Genomic DNA, 22,410 nt, shown 5'->3' with positions numbered 1-22,410 from the left:
CTGCCCTGCCAGCTGCGCAGCGCACCGCCGGCCGGCAGCGTGGGAACGCCCCAGCTGGGCGACATGCAGCCGTCAGGACAAGCTGCGCGGTTCCCAGCCTCCCTGCCTGACTCAGCCCGGGCACCGCCGCCTCCCAGCCGTCGCCCGGCAACCACTGCTGAGTGGGGCGAGGGGGTGGTCCCGAACTGCAGGGTCCTGGGAAAGGAGGGGCGGGGGTAGGGGGCCTGGATTCCTGGATCTTAGGACGAGCTGTGATTTGCAGCGGTAAAAAGGCGGGCACTGAAGGCGTTTTGAGGTGGGGAGAACTGAACCCTCTCTTCTCGGGGGTCCCAGCAGCCCCCCAGGCAAATATGGTGCCCTCTTCTTGACCCACAGGCCCAGAGGAGCCCCGGGCCCCGCCTCCCCAGGGCGCGGAAACTAGCGAGTCCCCAAGGGTTCCCATTTATAGCTGCGTTTCCACTCAGCGCGGTCCCTCCAGGACCCGGGTTGAGCAAGTTTCTTCCACTCCCTCCCTCCCTCCTCCTTACCCCCAGCCATCCCCCAACCCCGGCAGGGTGCAGGTGTCCAACCCAGCCGGTACCCCCGCCTTCGACCCAGGTGTTCCAGCTCCCAGACCGTAAGGGGGCTGGAGTGTTCACCCGCTGGCGGGGACGCAGCCCTGCGTGCCCCCATTCATCCGCGTCGCGGCCGCGGGAGTTTCTCAATGGGAAGAGGGCGGGTCTCCCACGGGGCGGGCCGGGGCGGGGCGAGTGGGAACCGGCCCTCCACGGTCTCTCGGAGACCTGGCGCGCTGAACTGGCAGGCGTTTCAGAGCAGCGGAGCCTGCGGCGGAGCAGACGAGGGGACCTCCAGGTCAGAGAGAGGGGAGCTTCTAGCCTGGGGCGAAGAGTCAGGAGCGGAGGGGACTCCAGGCCAGAGTGGTGGGAAGTGTGCTCCGAGAAAGGAACTGGCAGGGAAGCCAGTGCAACAGCAAGTCTGCTGGATCTTAGGGGACACACTCGGGATGCTCGTGCCCGTACTCCTCGTCCTCTCCTTCTGCCTCAGGGGGCGTGCAGGTACCGCGAGGGGCCGGCGCAGATACAAACAGGAGAGGATCGTTTGCTAGCTGTCGCTTTGCTGGGGTAGATGGGGCTGAGGGTCCAGACTCCTGGGTCTGACGGAAGAGAACCCTGGGAGCCTGGGCTTCTGGGTCTGAGGGCAGAGGGGATTGGGGACTGGATTCCATCCGGAGCTCCTGAATATGCTAAACTCGGCTCTGTTCCCTCGCCCCACTCTCCTAGGCCTGGCACCCCACTTTCTGCAACAGCCAGAGGACCAGGTAGTTCTGTTGGGAGACGAGGCCCGGCTGCCCTGTGCCCTGGGCGCCTACCGGGGACTGGTTCAGTGGACTAAGGACGGGCTGGCTCTAGGGGGCGAAAGGGACCTTCCAGGTGAGGATTTACTATCTCTTCAGGGAGGGACTGGCTCCAGGGTGAGGATGCTGGGCTTTAGCTACAACTGAAGTTTCTAGATTGACATTTTCAAGTTTAGGAAATTAATGGGCTCAGGGAAACATTTGGGGGTCGTGAATTTTCAGGATCTTCTTTGCAGCTGACCCATAGAGTTTGGAAATTTTTATTTTGATTGTAAAATAGTGCATCAGTGCCAAATAGCACATAAAACATAAATGGAAGATGTGTCAAATAATTCTAAAATAGATATCTGTGTAACAACTACCCATCCCCTGTTGCCAGCTCCCCAGAAGCCCTCCTTATCCCCTTCTCTCATAGCTCACTCCCTCCCTACTACCTACAGGTAGTATCTACTCTGATTTTTATGGCAATTGTTTTCTTGCTTTTTCTCCCCCTGAATTTATAATCCCCCCAAGTTTGTAGTGACTCTGGACTGGGAAAGGATTAGTGTCTCTCTGGCCCAGCCCCCACTTTTGGTAGTGTCTTTCCAGTGTAAGATGCCTGGGGATGGAGGCCTGGGACCAGGAACTCAGAACCATGGTGTGACTGCCTCTGTCCCTGACTCCAGGCTGGTCCCGGTACTGGATATCAGGGAATGCAGCAAGTGGCCAGCATGACCTCCACATTAGGCCCGTGGAGCTAGAGGATCAAGCATCGTATGAATGTCAAGCAACACAAGCTGGCCTCCGCTCTCGACCAGCCCAACTGCATGTGCTGGGTGAGGACTCAGCCCACTTGTCCCTGGGGAGCCCGGGGGGGGTGGGGGGTCCACCAGTGTGAGCTGGGAATATCAGAGTCCGGGGAGAACAAAGGAGAGGGCAGTTAGAGCTGGGAAGATCAGGGTCTCTAGGACCAAGATCCAGCTCTGACCCCAGATCCACCCTACAGTGCCTCCAGAACCCCCCCAGGTGCTGGGCGGCCCCTCTGTGTCTCTGGTTGCTGGGGTTCCTGCGAATCTGACCTGTCGGAGCCGTGGTGACGCCCACCCCACCCCTGAGCTGCTGTGGTTTCGAGATGGGGTCCGGCTGGACGGGGCCATCTTCCGTCAGGTCAGGTCCAAGTCTCTGTGCCAGCCCTTCCCTGCTCATTGAGGGAAATTCGGGGGTCCACTCAGACCACAGGCTCATGCAGAGGAGAAGGGCACGAGAAGGCAGAGATTCAAGGCTTGGGATCCTTGGTATGTACTTAAGCATAGGGACTCTAAGGCTAGACTATGCGTGCATGCTAAGTCACTTCAGTTGTTTCCGACTCTTTGTGACCCCATGGTCTGCCAGGCTCCTCTGTCCATGGGATTCTCCAGGCAAGAATACTGCAGTGGGTTGCCATGCCCTCCTCCAGCAGATCTTTCTGACCCAGAAATCAAATCTGCATCTCTTATGTCTCTTGCATTGGCAGGCGGGTTCTTTACCACTAGTGCCACCTGGGAAGCCCCCATAGGGCTAGACTACCTGGGTTCAAATCCTGGCTCAGTCACTTTTTAGTTGATTGATCTTAACCTCTCTGCCCCTCAGTTTACTTATCTGTACAGTGGAGTTAATAGTAGTATGCACGTCTAGGATTACTGGAAGATTAAATAAAGGAATATTTATAAATGCCTGGAAGAGTGACTGACATTAAGTACTACCTAAAGGTAGATGAAATCATCATTATTATTCACAACCTACAGACCCCATTGAAGGAAGGAACCATCGGGTCAGTGGAGAGCATCTTATCTTTGACCCCTTCCAGCCATGATGATGGAGCCACCTTGGTTTGCCGGGCCCGGAGCCAGGCCCTGCCTGCAGGGAAGGACACAGCTGTCACATTGAGCCTGCAGTGTGAGTGCAATCAGACACTGGGCCTTGAGCCTGAGGTCCTTGGAGAAAGAAGAGCCTGGGATCTGGATTTCAGGGCATGAGAAAGGAGGGGCCTTTGTACCTCGGTTCCCTGGGGAAATTGGGAACTGGAAGCCTAGACTGCTAGCTGAAAGGGAAGAGGGGACTGGGGATCAGACTCCTGGGGTGGAGGAGCTGAGAACTGGACTCCTAGGTCATCAGTGGAGGTGTTCCATGTCCTTGCCCACCACTGACCATTGACTGACCCCTACAGACCCCCCAGTGGTGACTCTGTCTGCAGAACCACAGACAGTACAGGAGGGAGAGAAGGTCACTTTCCTGTGCCAGGCCACAGCCCAGCCTCCTGTCACCGGCTATAGGTGAGGACCAGCTTGGGGAGGACTGGGGCTAGGACCTGAGTAGGTGTGCCTGAGGAGCAAGGACAACACCAACACCCCACCATCTTCGCAGATGGGCGAAGGGGGGCTCTCCGGTGCTCGGGGCCCGCGGGCCAGTGTTGGAGGTAGTGGCCGACGCTTCATTCCTGACTGCGCCGGTGTCCTGTGAGGTCAGCAACGCAGTGGGTAGCGCCAACCGCAGCACAGCGCTGGACGTGCAGTGTGAGCCGGGGCGGGGCCGGGGGCGTGGCCAAAGTGGGGCGAGCAGAATGGGACAGGGGCTACCGTGAGGCGTGGCTATGACGGGCTGCCGGGCATGGTGGGCCGGGTGTAGGATTTAGGCGGGATTTCGCCGTGCTGGATCAGTGCCAAAGTGGAGCAGGGGCGGGGCGAGAGTGGGGCTGAGGCTTGTAGGCCAGACGTGTGTGCCGATTTGAGAACTGGGGTCTTCAACCCAATGGGCCCTTGTGGGTGTCGTTTCTGAGTGTCTGCTCCGGAGTCAGAAGTTGCTTCCCTCCCTGGTCATGTGGCCCCTCTTCGGTCTCCTCCAGTCGGGCCGATTCTGCAGGCAAAGCCGAAACCCTTGTCTGTGGACGTAGGAGAAGACGCCTCCTTCAGCTGTGTCTGGCGCGGGAATCCACTCCCACGAGTAACCTGGACCCGCCGCGGGGACGCACAGGTGAAGCCAGATCTGGGGCTTGTGGCCGCGGCTGGCAGTAGGGGGGGCTTCCTCCCAAGGTCGCGCCCTTGACGCCCCTTCCGTTTCCCAGGTGCTGGCCTCCGGGCCCACGCTGCGTCTTCCCGCGGTGGGGCCCGAGGATGCAGGCGACTACGTGTGCAGGGCCGAGCCGGGGCTCTCGGGCCGGGGCGGTGGCTCTGCGGAAGCTAGGCTGACTGTGAACGGTGAGAAAGAGGCGCTTCCTAGTGGGCCCGGCGGGTTCTGGGATAAGAAGTGGGCAGAGGGGATGAGGTCTAACAGGAGTGGGGGCGGCCATGAGAAGAAGGGGATGGTGCCTGGGGATTGCTGCTGGACATACAAAAGGCTGACCTCAGTAGGGTTCACGTTTATTGAGAGGAGTGGGATGGTAGGTTGAAGTTAGTGGGGAGAGCCCAGGCCTGACCCAGCCAGCTTGAGAATGGGCTTCAGGGAGGGCGGGGCCTCTCCTCTGACTGGCTCACAATCTCCAAACCAGCTCCCCCAGTAGTGACCGCTCTGCACTCTACGCCTGCCTTCCTGAGGGGCCCCGCCCGCCTCCAGTGTCTGGTCTTCGCTTCCCCTGCCCCAGAAGCCGTGGTAAGGAAAGTCCCCGTTCTCATGACCCATCCGGCCACCCTGACCTCCTAGACAGACTCCCCAGGCCGCTGTGATTTCCTCTGACTTTTCCCAGGCCCTGCCCACCCTTTCCTGCCCTCCGGAGTCTCCTCAGTGACCTTCCTCTTTTGTGCCCCCAGGTCTGGTCTTGGGATGAGGGCTTCCTGACGGCAGGGTCACAGGGTCGGTTCCTGGTGGAGACCTTCCCAGCCCCAGAGGGCCTCGGGGGACAGGGTCCAGGCCTGATCTCTGTGCTACACATTTCGGGGACCCAGGAGTCCGACTTTCACCGGGGCTTCAACTGCAGTGCCCGGAACCGATTGGGTGAGGGAGGCACCCAGGTCAGCCTGGGCCGTAGAGGTGAGATTCTGGACCTGAAGACCCCAAATCTGAGGTTTTCAAACCCTCAAAATGCCACAATTTCCAAACAGAAGACCCTCAAAGGCAGAGCCCTAGAACCTTGGGAGCCTCAAAACTAGGAGTCCCTTGAATCCTGAGACCACCCCCGCCCCCAACAATAATTTCTGTCAAATACAGAATCCTAAACTGAAAGACCTCTCACACTTAGGGACTCCAAAGAAGGCTACCTCCAAATATAGAGAATTGCAAAGTAAAATACCTTCAAACTTTATGACTTCTTAAAGTCAGGGAATCTAAACTTATGAAACCCCAGGTTCATGTGCTGTTAAACCCAGAGACCCCAGGCCAGGGGACTATAAAACTTGGGAATCCCCAGACTTGATGACCTTTGACCAGAGGTTCCCTTACTCAAGCCCTGTTCCCCAGTTCCTGCTCAGTCATCTGCTCAGCCTCCTCAGAAACCCCCTCCCCTTCTTCCCACAGACTTGCTGCCCACTGTGCGGATTGTGGCCGGAGTGGCAGCCATGGCCATGACTCTCCTTATGATCATCACTGGGGTGGCTCTCTGTTGCTGGCGCCACGGCAGGGGTCAGTGTCTGAACCCCACCCCAGACCCCCACACAGGTCCTGTACACTGGCTGCTCTGGCCTTGGGGCTTGTCCCAGTCCTGCCTCTCCAGACCCCCTTTGGGCTTGGCTCCCATTCAAAGCCTGGTTCCCAGCTCAAGCTCTAACTCCATCTCCTCAGGGTCACACCCCTTGCCCTCCTAGGCCAGTGGTCTCTTTGCTTCCCAGCCTTCCAGCCTGATTCGCCCCAGCCCTCTCTCCTCCTGCTCACTGGTCTCCACAAACCGTGACCCAGCCCCATCACTTACCTTTGCCCCCACCTCCAATGTTCCTGGGCTCAGCCTCTTTCTCCAAGCAAAAGAACCTGGTGCGAATCCCAGGGAGCAGTGATGGCTCCAGTTCCAGGGGCCCCGAGGAGGAGGCAGGCAGCAGCAAAGACCAGGTAGGATGTGAGGGTTCCAAGACCTGATGGTACCTCAAAACCAAATAGTAACCAGTTGTGATCCCCATCCCAATCAGGCCCCCCAAACTCAAATAGAGCCCTAGTCCCAACAGTGATCCCCAGATCCAAATGTCTCCCAAATCCAAGTATGCCCCATCCCAATTATTCCCTAGCCCTGTCCCCCTACTCCTTGTTGTTCAGTGTCCAGACCCCAGCTCCCAAGAGCCCTTCGTCCTTCCTTCCTGGCCTCAGATGTTCAACTGAGGGTCTCTGGGGTCTGGCACCCCCTGCAGTGTAGTCTACACTCCCTCTCACTAAGTACTGTACCCCAGGGCCCCATCGTGCACACGGACCACAGTGACCTGGTTCTGGATGAGGAGGGGGCTCTGGAGACCAAGGTGAGTGTTGGGAAAAGAGGGGCTCCCTTCACTGTGTCTCCCAACTCTCTCTCCACTTCTGTTCCCTCCTTTTTCATTCTGGCCCCTAGGTCCCTCTACCACTTATTTTTTTAATATTATCTATTTATTTGGTTGTGTTAAGTCTTAGTTGTGGCATGCAGGATCTTCAATCTTTGCTGCCATATGCAGGATTTTTTTTTAGTTGCGACATGTGAGATCTAGTTCCCTGATCAGGGATCTAACTCTGCACTGGAACTCTGCCTCGGCCTTCTGCATCAGGAACAGGGAGTCTTAGCCCCTGGACCAGCAGGGACATCCCCCTCCACCCATTTCTTGTGCCTCCTGGGCTGTCTCATCCACCTTCACAGTCTCAGTTGGTTTGTCTGCTGACTATGCCCACATATCTGCCCCAGCCTTGGCCTGCATCTTGAGCCCCAGTTCAAGGTTCACTCTGCCTGTGCTTTCCCCATCAGAGGCCCACACCCCACATCAAGCCTCCTAAATGCCTCTCCCTGGTTGCTTCACCCAGGCCCCTTCTGCCTACCAGTTTCCACACTAGCGTCACATTTCCCCAAACTTGTCCGTCCTTTGTTCCCCCAAAAATGGGGCCCCACTGACCCCACTTCCCAGTCCAGAGCCCTTCTCTCTCTCTCTCTACCTAGCAGATGCTGGTCTGTTGGCCTGAAACACTCCTTTCTTCATGTGTGCTAAGTCGTTTCAGTCCTGTCCGACTCTTTGCGACCCAGCTAGGCTGCTCTGTCAATGGGATAATCCAGGCAAGAATGCTGAAATGGATTGCTGTGCCCTCCTCCAAGGGATCTTCCTGACCCGGGGATCGAACCCACATCTCTTATGTCTCCTGCATTGGCAGGCAGGTTCTTTACCTCTAGCGCCACTTGGGAAGCCCCTTTTCTTCACATACCTACCTGGTTCTCTCCGTTATTCCTCTGGTGTCAGTTCAAACATTTCTTCGTTTGTTTTTAAGATTTATTTATTTATTTATTGGCTGTGGTGGGCCTTTTGGTGCTTCCTGCAGGCTTTTCTCTAGTTGCAGTGAGCGGAGGCTACTCTCTAGTTGTGGTGTGTGGGCTTCCCATCTCGGTGGCTCCTTATATTGCAAAGTACGGGCTCTAGGGCACATTGCAACACATGGGTCCAGTTGTTGTGAAGCACGGGCTTGGTTGCTTCATGACACATGGGATCTTCCTGGACCAGGGATCAAACCAGTGTCCCTTGCACTGACAGGCAGATTCTTAACCACTGGACCACCAGGAAAGCCCTCAAACATTTTTTGTGCTGGAAAACTTTTGCTTCTCTCCTCCTAGCCCTGATCATTCTGTTTCACCTGTCACAGCCAGGACCACTGTGATCTAGGCTTCCCCACCACAGTCTGAAGGTTCTCCCATCACTGTTCCAGTCACTCTGCCTGAATCTCCTCCATCACATCCTTGACCCTTCCTGGTTCCGTCTGGTGACTCATCATTTCTCCTTTGACCTGCAATCTCCATGAAGATGGGACTAGGTCTATCCTAGAGAGAGATGTCTCCAGCAGCAGCACATAGAATCAAAGCCTCAGGCTGTTGGGCAAATGCATGAATGGATGTCTTGATCTCCATTTCTCTCTCTTGTTCCCTCTGCATCTCCTTTCCATACCACCATCCCTTGGCAGACCTCTGTCTCTGCCTTTCTCTGTCCATCTCTTTCTGTCCTTTCATCTCTTTACTGTTTTTCTGTCTCACTTTGCCCTTCTACCAGTCTATATGTCTCTGGATTCTCTGCCTGCTCCTCCTTCTATCTTTTCGTCTCTCCCTAGGTCTGGTTCTATCTCAGTGTGTCTCTCTATTCATTTACCCTCATCCCTCTATACCTTCACATACCTTACCAAGTCCCATTTTGTTCCCTCAGGACCCAACCAATGGTTACTACAAGGTCCGAGGAGTCAGTGTGAGCCTGAGCCTTGGAGAAGCCCCCGGAGGAGGTCTTTTCCTACCACCCTCCTCCCCTCTCGGACCTCCGGGAACCCCTACCTTCTATGACTTCAATCCACATCTGGGCATGGTCCCCCCCTGCAGACTGTATAGAGCCCGGGCAGGCTATCTCACCACACCCCATCCTCGAGCTTTTACTAGCTACATCAAACCCACATCCTTTGGACCCCCAGATCTGGCCCCCAGCACTCCTCCCTTCCCATATGCTGCCTTCCCCACGCCCAGCCACCCACGTCTCCAGACTCATGTGTGACATCTCTCCAGCTGAAGAGTCCTGGGATCTTCAACTTGCATAATGGATTGTCCTGATTTCTGAGTAACCAGAACAAACTGGCAACCTACCCTTCCAAAATTGAACCTTGAGGGGAAGGAAAGATCATTACAATTGCCTGGGTCATTGATGTACAGTCAACTCAGCCAAAGGGGATGCCCCGAGTGGAAGCAAGGAGGCCACTGGGCCTGCTTCTTCCTGTGTAAAAAAGAGATTCAAGAGGGCAGATGGGCCCTTTGCAGAGGGATGGGAACAGGGGTGATGGGAGTTAGGGACAGAGAAGGAAATTGCTTCCAAACATTGAAAGAAGAGATTTCAAGATGGCCACCCACATTAAGAAGAAAGGCAACATAAAGCAGATCAAGATACAGGACCTGTCCTTGCTATCCCCAAGGGGTACTTTGCTTCACCCATGGAATTGCTGTCAAAATGGCCATTCATTCTCTGGGAATCCAAGATGGCCACCATCTTGATTCTTTCTTCCTTCCTTAAAGGTCCTGGAAGAACCGGGCCCAAGGAGTAAGGACAGGGTAAGAGCTGTTGTGGTGGTGGGAACTGGGGAAGGAGTGGTGTTGGAATCTGGGAATGAGAATATTTATGTTCAATTAAAAAAAAAAGTTGCAAAGTGAATATCTTAGAAATCCCCTGGCATTATTACTGTCTATCAAGGAAGGGGTACATCGAACCTGCCCCAAGGCCCTTCCTCTTACCCTAGACTACGAAGTGGCTGTAGAAAAAAACATGAGCCAACCCACAGCCCTTTACTATCCATTGAGCACTCATGCAGCAGTCCATGGGGTCGTAAAGAGTCGGACATGACTGAGTGACCACTGAACTGAACTGAGCACTCTAAGCTCTGTTAAGATACATTTAGACAAACAAACATGTGCAGATGCACACACGTGACAGGACTGCCCCAGTCTGCTTGGGGAAGACAATTCTACACTGTATTTTGGGAAGAGAAGGAAGTGAACCCTGAAGGGGAGGCAGCAAAGGAGAGGCTAGGAGTGGGAAAAGAGAACTGTCCTGATCCTCAGAGCAAGAATGGGGGTTGACCCTTATCTTGAGGTGATAGGTACCTGACTCGGCTCATCCTTAAAGAAAGGGTCTGGGGGCTTTGGTTCATGCATCCTTGATCTAGGAATTAAAGGTCTATGACTAGGGCTCCTGGAAAGCAGAGCAGAAGGCCTGGACTCGTTGATCTTAGAGAGAAAGGGCCAAGGGCTTGGTCTCTGGTCCAGAGAGAGAAGGTACCTGGGACCCAGACTCTTGGATCTGAGGGAGAAGAGACTGGGTGTCAACTGCTGTGGGGTTTTGTTTGATTGTTTGTTATTTTAAATCAAGCCATTTTATTGAAGGGTTTCAGAGGAGGGTGGAAAGGCTGGGAGAACAATGAGAGCCGACCTCCTTTTGCTGGCCAGAATCTCCCCAGCTTCACGGTCGTTTAAAGCTCAACTGCTGTGTTCTTGATTGAGGAAATTTTGGAGGCCTAGGACCTCAAGAGGTGACCTCAAAAGGATCTGTGGGTGGGGTAGGGGCTCCTGTGCTGGCGTCCCTGGAAGAGAAGGAAGACGTTTAGTGAGGGTCTGGGACCAAGGGAAAAAACAGGAGGTGACGGTCTTGGAGAACTCAGGATCCACAACTACGAAGCCTGTGACCCAGACCCCCGGGTAGGCCCTTCCATAGGTGGGACGCCTGGAGTCCCCCACAAGGGGGCGGAGGCCTGGCGCAGGCTCTCACCGGGGGCTTCCAGGCTGCTCAGCTGTGCGCAAAGCTGCCACGCTATTGTCCTGGCCGGGAAGGCGGGGCCGGCGCGGGGCGGGGCTGGCGGCGCCGGCGCAGCTCGGGGGCGTCGGCGGAGGAGGCGGCGGCCGTGGCGCTGGGAGCTCCTGTCACCGCTGGGGCCCGGCCGGGCGGGAGTGCTGGAGACGTGAGGGCGCGAGGGCCCGGACATGGGGCCCTCCAGCCCCGCCGCTCGTGGTCTGGGCCCGCTGCTGCGGTTGCTGCCACTGTTGCTGCTGCTTCTGCGCGTGCAGCTCGCCGAAGGGAACCTGGCCGGTGGGAGCCCCAGCGCGGCCGAGGTGAGGCCCGGCCGAGCCCTAGCGGGTGGGGGAACGGGCGGGACCGGGCCTCTGGACCCCGGGGCGGATAGGTGCGAAGCAGAAAGCGCAGTCTTTTCAACCAGGTGGCCAGCCCCCAGGGGCCCCTAATAGCGCTAGGCGTTCAGAAACCCCTAAGTCCAGGCCCCAGCGTCGTCCCGAAGTCTAGCCCCTTCAGACCCTCTCGACCTAGGTGACTCAGCCCCAGCCCCTGCCCATCTGAATAGGACCCGCCGGGCAGCAAGGCACCTAGAGCCAATAATCTGGGCCCCTTTTATCCTCGGGACCCATATGAAGACTCCCGCAAGGCTCCCAGAACCCAGGAACCTCCAGCCACCGCCCCCCCAAACCCAGGATATAGCTCTCCATCGCCCAAGGACTGAGTGTCCAGGCCTGAAGGGCCCTGAAGCCAGGCCTTGTGGTCTTTCCACTCGAGAATGCGAGCGTGAGCTAGGGACGGAGGGAGGAGGGGCCAGAACGCCTGGGTTCTGGCCTCCTCCCCCGCCATTCAAGTTTAACCCCTTCGAGCTCCAGTGCGGCTGCGCTGGGGTGAGGGCGGGGCTTGTCTCCGCGGCAACAAGGCCGTGAGAATCCCTGGAGACCCCGAGTTGCCATAGCAACGGCAGAGCTGGGGCGGCCCCCGGCCCAGTGGGAGCTGTTACCCAGGGAACCGAACCTCCACAGAGGCGGGTGCGCGGTGCTTGATGGAGGGGGCTGGTGCTGGGGGTGTGACCATCTGGGTCCTAGGGAGCAAAGGACCGGGGGACTCACATGTCAGCGTCCCCCGTGCCCTCGCTGACCCCTCCGCCCCCACCCCCAGGCCCCAGGGTCTGCCCAGGTGGCTGGACTATGCGGGCGCCCAACCCTTCACCGGGACCTGCGCACCGGCCGCTGGGAACCAGACCCACAGCTCTCACGACGCTGTCTCCGGGACCCGCAGCGCGCGCTGGAGTACTGCAGACAGGTAGGCGGGACCGACTGAGAGGGGCGTGGCCAGCAAAAAAGCGGGTCCGAGTTGGGACCAGGTTGCCCTTAAGACGCTAGCCGTGCAAAGGCAAGGTCCGGGGAAATGAGGGGTTCAAGAAGGCATGGGAAACTAGGGGACATGGCCAACAAAGAGGCAAAGTAAGGATAGGACAGGACCTGGTTTTGAGAAACTAGGTCAAGAAAAGAGAAGAACCGTGCAAACACGGCCAGCTGAGGACAGTGTCCAGTGATGAGATGGAATTTAACAATGTGGTGGACTCTTTAAAGAGCAGGTGTAGGTGGGCGTGGCAAGTAAGAGGCGGGGCTAAGACAAAAAGACCTTGTGGACTCGAGTGACTGGGAAAGGGGTGAAACCCAATGGGAGAGTGGAAACCTAGGAGGTGTGGCTATGAAAAAGCAGGTCTAACACAAAGAGAAAGGATCCTGAGAGGCCAGAGGCGAGGCTTAGAGAAGGGTGGAATCTATGGGGAGATGAACTTGATTGGGGGAAGGGGCAGAAGCGACTAGAAAAGAGGTGGGCTTAAAGGGAGAGCTTTGGGGTAATGGAGGGAGCTTCATAAAGAAACCCGACAGGCAAAGGGGCGGAGCCTAAGGATGGAAGGGAGCGGTACTAAGGGGCGTGGCCAATGGCTTGTGGGGCTTAGATATCTTTTAAGTCCTGTTCTAACGGGTCTAGGGAAGAGTGGGTCTTTCGAATACTAGAGTCTTGAAAAGGGACACGCCAGCGCAGGAGTGCACCTGGTAGGGGCGAGGCAGAGGGCTGATCGCCCCGACTTGGTGCCCCCAGATGTACCCGGAGCTGCAGATTGCCCGTGTGGAGCAGGCGACGCAGGCCATCCCCATGGAACAATGGTGCGGAGGTGCCCGGGGTGGCCACTGTGCCCATCCCCACCACCAAGTTGTGCCTTTCCACTGCCTGCGTGAGTCACAGGCCGGGGGGTTGGGGAACGGAAGATGGGGGGTTGGGTGGTAGTCTCCAAGGGATGAGAGTCTGGCCCTGGTCTTGGGCTCGCATTAGGGAGCTAGGTGCCTGAGTCCACAGTGTGACAGAAGCCTCTGAGGGTAAAAGATCTGAATTCTGGGGAGGGGGGAAGTGGGTAGGGCTAGTGGCTTTGGGAGTGTCTCACACCGATGCTCCCCCCCCCCCCCCCCCCCCCCCCCCCCCCGCCATTTTCCAGCCGGTGAATTCGTGAGCGAGGCCCTGCTGGTGCCTGAAGGCTGCCGGTTCTTGCACCAGGAGCGCATGGACCAGTGTGAGAGTTCAACCCGGAGGCAGCAGGAAGCACAGGAAGTAAGGACCCAGCCCCTCATCCTCCCACCCCTCCTGGAGAACCCAGGATTCCAATCCTTTAACACCCTCCTCCTCCACAACCCGAGTCTGAGCCTCAGCCCCCTCTCCCCTGTGGGACAGAACCGGGAATCCAGGCTCCAAGCCCCATCAGCTCCTAAGACTCAGGCATCCAGGCTCCCCCTCCACCCTTCCTTACCCCCCAGACCTGGTATCTATGCCCACTCTTCCCACAGGCCTGCAGCTCCCAGGGCCTCATCCTGCATGGCTCAGGCATGCTTTTGCCCTGTGGCGCAGATCGGTTCCGAGGTGTGGAATATGTGTGCTGCCCACCTCCAGCGACCACCAACCCTTCTGGGACAGCAGTCGGGTGAGTGATAGGGAACCCTCCAGGCCCAACCCTCCAGGCTCCTGAGGCAGGAGATGGAAGCCTGGGGACCTAGGCCCAGGTTCTTATTTCCTTGGGTCTTCTGCTCCCTCAGTGATCCCTCCACCCGGTCCTGGCCCCCGGGAAGCAGAGTTGAGAGGGGCGATGACGAGGAAGAGGAGGAATCCTTCCTGCAGCCAGTAGATGATTACTTTGTGGAGCCCCCACGAGCTGACGAGGAGGAGGAGGAGGAGAGAGTCCCACCCTCAAGCTCCCAGACCCCTGCAGGGGTCAGCAAAGGTGAAGCCATCTCTAAACCCCACCCTCTCCACCCTAGAAGGAAGATGATTTAAGAGAGTTTTGGTGTAGGGGCATTTGAGGAGGGACCTACTGGGGAGAAGCCCTGTGGGGGGAAATAGGAGGGATGGGAATGGCTTTGGATAAAGTAGAGGTGGAAGAGCCACCCTGTGAGGAATGCAAAGGGTAAGGGTGGTTTGGGGGTACCCAGAATTGGTATGTCTGAAGGATTATTTGGAGGAAAACTTGAAGGATAGTGTAATAGATTCCTAAGCTTTGCAAGAACAGGTCCAATTCAGAACCACATCTCGTGTGATGCCAGGCAGCAGCTATGGTTGAAGTGAACACACGGGGGTCTCCACTGCACTCTAGGAAATGCAGTTCTCTAAGAAGGGAAGCTGACCTGGAGTAGGGATTCAGGCTGACTCCTGGATTCCTGGCCTTGCAGTGACTCCCACCCCGAGGCCCACAGATGGTGTGGACGTGTACTTTGGCATGCCTGGAGAAATCAGTGAGCATGAAGGCTTCCTGAGGGCCAAGATGGACCTGGAGGAGCGCAGGATGCGCCAGATTAATGAGGTGATGGTACTCGGGGCCCCAGGATCCCCCATAACACAGAGCTCCCTAATTACCAGGAAGTTGCTCGGGGACACATTGAGACTACCTCTCAAGACTCCCCAAACCTCCATCATCCCCCAGCCCTCAACCCGCCCCTAAGATGACCAGGGATCCCCAAGCCACCTAGAGTCCCACTGAGACACCACCAGATTCCATGGCAACTCTGATGCATGGTACTCTTCCACTTTAAATTCCTTCTGAATCCTCTCTCTCTTGGCGATCCAAGAGGCCGTGGGACTTAAGGGATCTGGAGACTCTGAAGAAGAATGGGATGTGGGGACTTACGGGATACAGCAGAGGGACTTCTAGGATCCTGAAGCTCCCCTTGTCCCCAGGTGATGCGTGAGTGGGCCATGGCTGACAACCAGTCCAAGAACCTGCCTAAAGCCGACAGACAGGCCCTGAATGAGGTAGGACAGCCTCCAGAGTGTCCTACTTGGGTACTTGGGCGTAATGGGCTTCAGCCTGGCTCAGGCTTTTTCTGGCCTCATCCAGTTTCACCCCTTCCTACTGATATGGGCTTCTCCTGGCCCCACCCCTACACTTGGCTCCGCCCCTCTTGGCCTACATCCAATCTGACTTTGCTTTCCTCTTCTTCCTCCTCCCACTGGCCATATTCTACCCAGTCTTAACTTGATCCTAACTTCTGAGGGCTGGCTCTGGAGGCCTCTCCCAAGCCCGGGCCCTGCAGACACAGCCAGGTCCTTTTCAGCCCCTCTTTGATGCTCAGCCCTGCCCCCTCCCCTGACTCTGGTCCTGACCCTCTCATTTCACTTGTACCCAATCCCTCCTTAGTAGACCCAGCCTCATCACTCTCCTACCCACCTCTCTCAGCCTCACCTTGGCACAACCCTACCCTGTGTAGACCCGGCTCAGCTTAGCCCCATTCCCTGACTCCTGCTCCCGTTCTACTCAGGTTTATTTAGTTACAGCCTGTCTCCAGTGGGCCCTGCCCAGGCCTAAGCCCCACCTTTCCTGCAATACTTGGTCCCTTTCGGCTTAACACGGGCCAGCTCTGTTCCTACACTCTTCCTACCCATATAGTGGACATCTTCATCCGGGCTCCCAGTAGAGCTGGTTCTGCCCCTACTCTACCCAGCCACTCCAGCCAGTCTCCTGTCTTCTAGTCCCAGCGCAGCTCGACTCTGCCCAGGCCTGGATCCATGGCACTCCACCCCACTTATGGTCCAATAGCCCTCCCTTTCCAGACCCCCTCTGACCTGGGTTTCATCCGGCTATGCCTCTCTCCTGACCCTGTGCCCACCCCCTCGCCAGCACTTCCAGTCCATCCTGCAGACCCTGGAGGAGCAGGTGTCGGGTGAGCGACAGCGCCTGGTGGAGACCCACGCCACCCGAGTCATCGCCCTGATCAATGACCAGCGCCGGGCCGCCTTGGAAGGTTTCTTGGCAGCGCTGCAGGGGGATCCGCCTCAGGTACGGGAACCGCGGCGGGGGCGGAGGGTGGAGAGGGCTGGGACAGGCCTGGGCAGCCTCCCTCCCTTCCACAGCCAGAGCGGGTCCTGCTGGCCCTGCGGCGCTACCTGCGAGCCGAGCAGAAGGAGCAGAGGCACACACTGAGGCACTACCAGCATGTGGCTGCCGTGGACCCCGAGAAGGCCCAGCAGATGCGCTTCCAGGTGCTCAGTTCTTCCAGCTCCCAAATACTCTGCCATCCCTCGGACCTTGGTCTCTTGGACCCCCATCCCTCAGATGCTGCTCTTGCCCCTCAGATCCTCTGTCTTTTATAGCAATTCATTTTTGAATCTATTTCTTTTGGGCTGAGCTGGGTCTTTGTTACTGTGCAAGGGCTTTCTCTAGTTGTGGCAAGTGGGGGTCACTCTTCTTTGTGGTGCTCGGGCTTCTCACGGCAGTGGTTTCTTTTGCTGTGGAGCACAGGCTCTAGGCGTACAGGCTTCAGTAATTATAGCAGGGGGTTCTGTAGTTGTGATGCACCAGCCCAGCTGCCTCATGGCATGTGGGATCTTCCCGGACCAGGGATCGAACCTGTGTCCTCTGCATGGGCAGGTGGATTCTTAACCACTGGGCCACCAGGAAGTCCCTCAGACCCTCTGTCTGCCCCCTTGGACCGCCTTCGTCTCCCTGGATCCCCCCTTCTGTGCCTGGGACCCGTTCTAACCCCTCAGATCCCTACTTGCTGACCCTGGAACACTGCCTCCATCACCCCATGTGCTTCTGACCCCTTTCTTGTTCTTGAATTCCCACTTCCTATCCTTTGGATTCTTATTTCCTGTCCTAGAATCCCCCTCTTATGCCTGGAACCCTGTTCCTGTCCCTCAATGCTGCTTGTTCCCTAACTCTGCTTGTTTCTCCCTGAAATCCTTGTTCAGTGCCTTTAGATCCTAATTCTTATCTTTTGGATGCTCTCTTCCTGTCCAAGAATACTGATTCTGTGCTCTTGAGCTCCAAGCTCTGCCCTTGAGCCACATCATTTCTAACTTTTTTTTTAAACAATCTATATTTATTTATTTTTAATTTTTGACCACACCCTGTAGCACATGGGGTCTTGTTTCCTAACCAGGGATCAAACCCACATCTCCTGCATTGGAAGGCAGAGTTTAATCACTGGACCACCAGGGAAGTCCCCACATGACTCTCCAATTCTACTTCCTTCTCCAGAACCCCCTCAAACCTTGCTTCCTACTCTTCAGACCCTACTTTCTACCTCTCCCCCGACTCATCTCCACTTCCTATCTTCTATACCATAGTCCCTGTACCCTAGACTTACCTGGCCTCCTGTGCCCAACTTTTCCTAGCAGCTACTCCTTTTCCTTCTGCCTTACTTTGGTTCCCAAGATTCTCACATCCTGTCTCCTGTACATCTTTTCCTTTTCATTGTATTTTGCTTCTCCGCCTTCAGTTTCCTGCCCTCCATGGCCCAATTCCTGGCCCCTGTGCCCTCCTTCCTGTCCACTGTAGATGCTACTATTCCTGGGACCCTCCTGACCTTCCTCCTTCACCCTGCCTCGGTTTCCCCTTCTGTAGCCCATGCGGCTCAGTTCATCCCTCACACTCATTCCCCAACAGGTGCAGACCCACCTTCAAGTAATTGAGGAAAGGATGAATCAGAGCCTGGGGCTGCTTGACCAGAACCCCCGCCTGGCTCAGGAGTTGCGGCCCCAGATCCGTGAGTGCCCGACCATGACCCCCCAACCTTTGACTCCTCTGCCATTTCAGTTATCTATTCCTATGTAACAACCCCCTCCCCTCACCACCCAACACACACACACACGCAAACTTAGTGGCTTAAGTCAATCATTTTCACTGCTCATGATTCTGGCATCTGGGTTGTGCTGGGTGCTTCTTCTGCGGGTCTTGTCAGTAGACAAGCGTATAGCTACCTTGGGCTAGCAGGTCAGCTAGGGGCTGGAACTCTGGCACAAATGAGCCTCTCTCCCTTCAGAGAGGCCTCTCTTCTTCATGGAACCCCTCCATGCAGTCTCTCCAGCAAGGCACGTGGACTTCCGTGGTGGTTCAAGCTCCCCAAAGCACCGAAGTAGAAACAGCCAGGTCTTCTTAAGACCTGGGCCCACTTGGTTAAAGCAAGTCACAAACCCTACCCAGATTTACACTGTGGGATCTATTCAAAAGCATGAATATCAGGAACTGTAACTACCCCCCCCCCCCCAGAGCTCCCAGATCTATTGTAATTTCCTCTTGGATGTTGCATGCTTAACCCTAATTCTCCTGCTCTGTAAGGGGGCCATTCTCTTATTTATTTATTTGGCTACACCCTGTCTTAGTTGTGGCATGTGGGCTCTTAGTTGCAGCATGTGGATTCTAGTTCTCTGATCAGGGATGGAAACTGGACCTCTACATTGGGAGTGTAGAGTCTTAGCCACTGAACCACCAGGGAAGTCCTGAGGAGGCCATTCTCTTGAACTTCCATCTCCCTCCTCCAACATTCTGCTCCCTACTCTCCCACATCTCACGTATGGCTCCCCCCAATCATGCTATTGTTAGGGTGCCATTCATTCACCCTAACAGGCACCATCATGTTTTGTGGATCCCTGTACTCATGAAATCACCCCCTTTCTGCATGTTACACTCAGAGGAACTCCTCCACTCTGAACACCTGGGCCTCAATGAACTAGAAGCCCCTGCCCCAGGGGGCAGCAGTGAGGACAAGAGTGGGCTACAGCCCCTGGATTCCAAGGATGGTGAGTTAACCCAAGCATACATAATCCCAGGCTTTGGGGGACAGGCCCTCAACTTCAATTCTAATCCCCTAAAGTCTGGAGGTGTCTCAGCCACCGGGTGAGCAATAGAGGGTGGGAAGGAATGTCTGGGGTTGTGGAGGCCTCTGGAGGGTCCTAGATCCTCCCTCCTCAGCCCCCGGGAGGGGGTGTCCCCACACTTTCTTCAGTGATGCTCTCCTCTCTTCACGGTTCCACCTGTCTTGTCTCCTCTGGCTGCCAGCAGACACCCCCATGGCCCTTCCCAAAGGTGAGTAGCTCACAAAGTAGCCCCTGGTCATCACATCCTTCTGAATCCTTGAGCCCAGAGTGGAAAAGGGCCCACACACTGGGAACCCCAGGCCTCCTGGGGTGGGGTCTGGTGCCCCCCGACCCTTCCTCAGGCGGGGGTATCACCATTCTGGACTCTCAGGAATGAGATAGGATTTGGGGGTTAGGGTCCACAGAACAAGATGCCGCGTCCTCTGGGAAAGACAAGATGACCCCCCTGGAGCAGTACGAACGGAAGGTAAGCCAGTCAGACCTGTGGGTCCCTGAGGCAGGGCGGGAGGGGGCTGGACTCTTAGGTCTGCAGGGGGAGCACGTGGGGGGCTTGGATTCCTTGGTCTTGGAGGGAAGAAGGGCCTGAGGACATGGACTTCAGGGTCCTAGGGGAGAAGAGGGCTGGGGGATGCCCTCCTGGGCCAGGGGAGGAGGGGGCTGGAGCCGACTCCTGACACCTCCTACTCCCCCAGGTGAATGTGTCCGTTCCAAGGGGCTTTCCTTTCCACTCATCGGAGATTCAGAGGGATGAGCTGGTAAGAGGAGGAATATTCAGGGTACTTAGGGGGGGAGGTCAAGAGGTCAGTGGCTAGACTGTGACTCCCGAAGCCACACAGGGCCCTGGTCAGCCTCAGAGATGGCCCCGGCGTCCTCTCCCACTGCAGGCCCCAGCTGGCACAGGCGTGTCCCGAGAGGCTGTGTCCGGTCTGCTGATCATGGGAGCCGGCGGGGGCTCCCTCATCATCCTCTCCCTGCTGCTCTTGCGCCGGAAGAAGCCCTATGGGGCCATCAGCCACGGAGTGGTGGAGGTAAGGGACACAAAGACCTGGGGTGGGGAGGAGCCCCGGAGCCCGGGAGATCTGTGGTTGGATCCCCACGGCCCACTCCCCACCCCTGCCCCCGTTGCAGGTGGACCCCATGCTGACCCTGGAGGAGCAGCAGCTCCGCGAACTGCAGCGTCACGGCTATGAGAACCCCACCTACCGCTTCCTGGAGGAACGACCCTGAACCAACTCCCTTCACCCCTTCAGCTGAGCCCAGACCTTCCCTCTTCCTGGAACCCCTGAACCCTAACTTCCAGCCTGGGGGAGAGGGTGAAAAAGTTCATTTCAGACCCTTTGTGAGGGAGCTGGAAATTCTTATTTCCCCTTTCCAATTCCAAATTCCATCCCTAAGAAATCCCTGGGTATTCCCAGCTGCCGTCCCCGCCTCCTTGAGACCTCCTCACTTTAATTTATTTTGTACGTTAATTTATTGTCCTTAAGGTGACCAGCAGCTTGGTCCCAGCGTCTGTTGTTCCCTGGAATTCATCCTCCCATGTGTCCTCCACTAATATCCCAATAAAGTCCTCTTCCCCACCAGGCCATCCTCTGTCTGTCTGGGGGAATCAGGGTGTAATCAGTTCTGGACATTGGTGCGCAACCCCACCCAGACCTCCTTCACATTCTTAAAAACTGTGTGTGCTCAGTCGCTTAGTTGTGTTGGACTCTTTGCAACCCCATGGACTGTAGCCTGCCAGGCTCCTCTGTCCATGGGATTTTTTAGGCAAGAATAGTGGAATGGGTAGCCATTTCCTCCTCCAGAGGACCTTCCCAACCCAGGGATGGAACCTGCCTCTCCTGTGTCTCCTGCATTGGCAGGCGGATTCATTACCACCCCGGTGGATCTTTAAATTTGGGCGGGACCTTGAAAGGGGGCGGGGTCCAGAGATCTAGGATAGGCTCTCCCGCCCACCAGGAGCTTTCCGTGGTACTGAACGGACTGCCCCTTCTACGCCAGTATCAGCTAGTTTTCAGGCTGAACTCCAAGGAGACTTTGCAAATTTCCCCTGCCTTCTACTCATACACAGTCACATACAGCATCCATCCCTGGCCTGTGAGCTCAATGAGGGACAGGGAATCTTGAGCCGTACTTCCCATTCCTGAGTCTTCATCCCTTCTTGGGGAGGCGATAGGAGTCCCCCTGGCGTGTGGAAATTCAACCACGTGTCCCAGTAAGGGTTATGTGTTGCCTGCAAGTGCATCCCATTTTGTGACATGCCAGAGCTATCCCTCTATACATTACTTGTTTCAAGAGGGTTGTTAGGATTAAAAGGAGTAATATTTGTTGAGACATTGGAATTGTGCCTGGCATTTTGTAAGTATTTGTTGAATAAATTCTAAAATGACATGGGAGCAAACTCATGCCTGTGTCAGGCTGATCCAAGGGCTTTACATGCACTGGCACACTTAGTCACCCCATGAAGTAGGTACTACAACTATCCTCATTAATAGATTAGGAAATGGAGGCAAAGAGACGTTCATCACATTCTCAAGGTCGCCATCTAGGAAGCGTTGCAGCTAGAAATCCAACCCAGGAAACCTGGCTCCAGTGCCCACACTCGGCCATTTTGCTAACCCCCTGGCTAATAATCCATGGATGTCCCATATGGTGTTCAGGTTGCTCTCTGCAACATTTCAAGTGTACATTCATCTCCTAGACATTGCAGATCGCATTTTTACCAGAGCTTCCCAGCAGATGGCAGTAATGTGCTGTGTCCCAATATTAGGATAGCACAATTTTCTGACAGACCGCTAACGGAGGGAGCAGTTTTTCTATTTTTCCCAAAGGACCAATGAGCTCACCGTGGTGAGCTCTACATAATATATACGTACAAATATAGGTCATGTATATTAAATATAGACATGATAAGCATTGGGAGAAAGATGTCTACATGATGCAAGTTGGATACAATGTTACAGTTTTATTAAGAACGCAGTTTCTGGGACTTCCCTAGTGGCCCAGTAGTTAAAACACCCCACTTCCACTTCAGGGGGCACGGGTTTGATCCCCGGTTGAAAAACTAAGATCCCACATTCCTTGCAGTGTGATCAAAAAAGAACCCAGTTAGAAACATCATTCTGATCTGGTTTCAACATCAGGTTAGAAATCTATAACTAGCACTACAAGCAGGGGAAAACTTGCCTTTCTATTTTCACAGCCAAGGGTGATTAACAGGCTAAAAATGGCTAAGGAGCTCTGAGCAGGTGGGATAGAAAATGAAAGGCCATTTTGCTCAATATGTTCAATACATGATTCCTTAAGAATATTTGCATTTTAATGACTATACTTAGAGTAATTAGTTTAAAAACACTGTTTTATTGAAATTCCAGCAGGAAAAATAACTTTACTATTGCTTATTTGATGCTCCTGTGCCCCTTAAGCCACTCTATTTTCCCATTGAAAGCAATTTGATTCTTTTAGTAAAGCAGTTTTCTTAGAGATATGTTGGGCTTCCCA

The 22,410-nt window shown here is 55.6% G+C and overlaps 2 protein-coding genes across 4 annotated transcripts; both read left to right on the top strand.

Annotated features, from left to right (window-relative positions):
- The first annotated feature begins 796 nt into the window (after nucleotides 1–796).
- On the top strand, nucleotides 797–9,630 carry KIRREL2 (kirre like nephrin family adhesion molecule 2). Of its 2 annotated transcripts, XM_070451761.1 has the most exons (16): nucleotides 797–1,055; nucleotides 1,281–1,430; nucleotides 2,020–2,169; nucleotides 2,340–2,500; nucleotides 3,118–3,268; nucleotides 3,540–3,645; nucleotides 3,737–3,885; nucleotides 4,215–4,342; nucleotides 4,434–4,566; nucleotides 4,857–4,957; nucleotides 5,116–5,335; nucleotides 5,819–5,929; nucleotides 6,243–6,343; nucleotides 6,676–6,741; nucleotides 8,647–8,685; nucleotides 8,955–9,630. In XM_070451761.1, exons 1-16 carry the CDS (start codon nucleotides 1,004–1,006, stop codon nucleotides 9,036–9,038), a joined length of 1,902 nt encoding a protein of 633 aa, XP_070307862.1. In that variant the 5' UTR covers nucleotides 797–1,003; the 3' UTR covers nucleotides 9,039–9,630. The 2 variants fall into 2 exon arrangements, with proteins under 2 accessions (XP_070307862.1, XP_070307861.1); XM_070451760.1 differs by having other exon boundaries at nucleotides 5,819–5,923; nucleotides 8,647–9,630.
- Nucleotides 9,631–10,851: 1,221 nt separating this feature from the next.
- On the top strand, nucleotides 10,852–20,492 carry APLP1 (amyloid beta precursor like protein 1). Of its 2 annotated transcripts, none has more exons than XM_020871710.2 (17): nucleotides 10,852–11,081; nucleotides 11,920–12,063; nucleotides 12,874–13,006; nucleotides 13,265–13,377; nucleotides 13,611–13,744; nucleotides 13,857–14,041; nucleotides 14,487–14,617; nucleotides 14,992–15,066; nucleotides 15,932–16,090; nucleotides 16,165–16,293; nucleotides 17,702–17,801; nucleotides 18,727–18,834; nucleotides 19,097–19,120; nucleotides 19,308–19,378; nucleotides 19,605–19,667; nucleotides 19,797–19,940; nucleotides 20,041–20,492. In XM_020871710.2, the coding sequence occupies exons 1-17, from the start codon at nucleotides 10,953–10,955 to the stop codon at nucleotides 20,137–20,139; spliced, it is 1,941 nt and encodes a 646-aa protein (XP_020727369.2). In that variant the 5' UTR covers nucleotides 10,852–10,952; the 3' UTR covers nucleotides 20,140–20,492. The 2 variants fall into 2 exon arrangements, with proteins under 2 accessions (XP_020727369.2, XP_020727367.2); XM_020871708.2 differs by having other exon boundaries at nucleotides 19,094–19,120.
- The last annotated feature ends 1,918 nt before the right edge of the window (nucleotides 20,493–22,410 follow it).

Source organism: Odocoileus virginianus, chromosome 20, assembly GCF_023699985.2.
Source record: "Odocoileus virginianus isolate 20LAN1187 ecotype Illinois chromosome 20, Ovbor_1.2, whole genome shotgun sequence".
NCBI classification, from domain to species: Eukaryota; Metazoa; Chordata; class Mammalia; order Artiodactyla; family Cervidae; genus Odocoileus; species Odocoileus virginianus.
The sequence above is the reverse complement of the archived record's forward strand: the minus strand, read 5'-3'. Positions and strand labels throughout refer to the sequence as shown.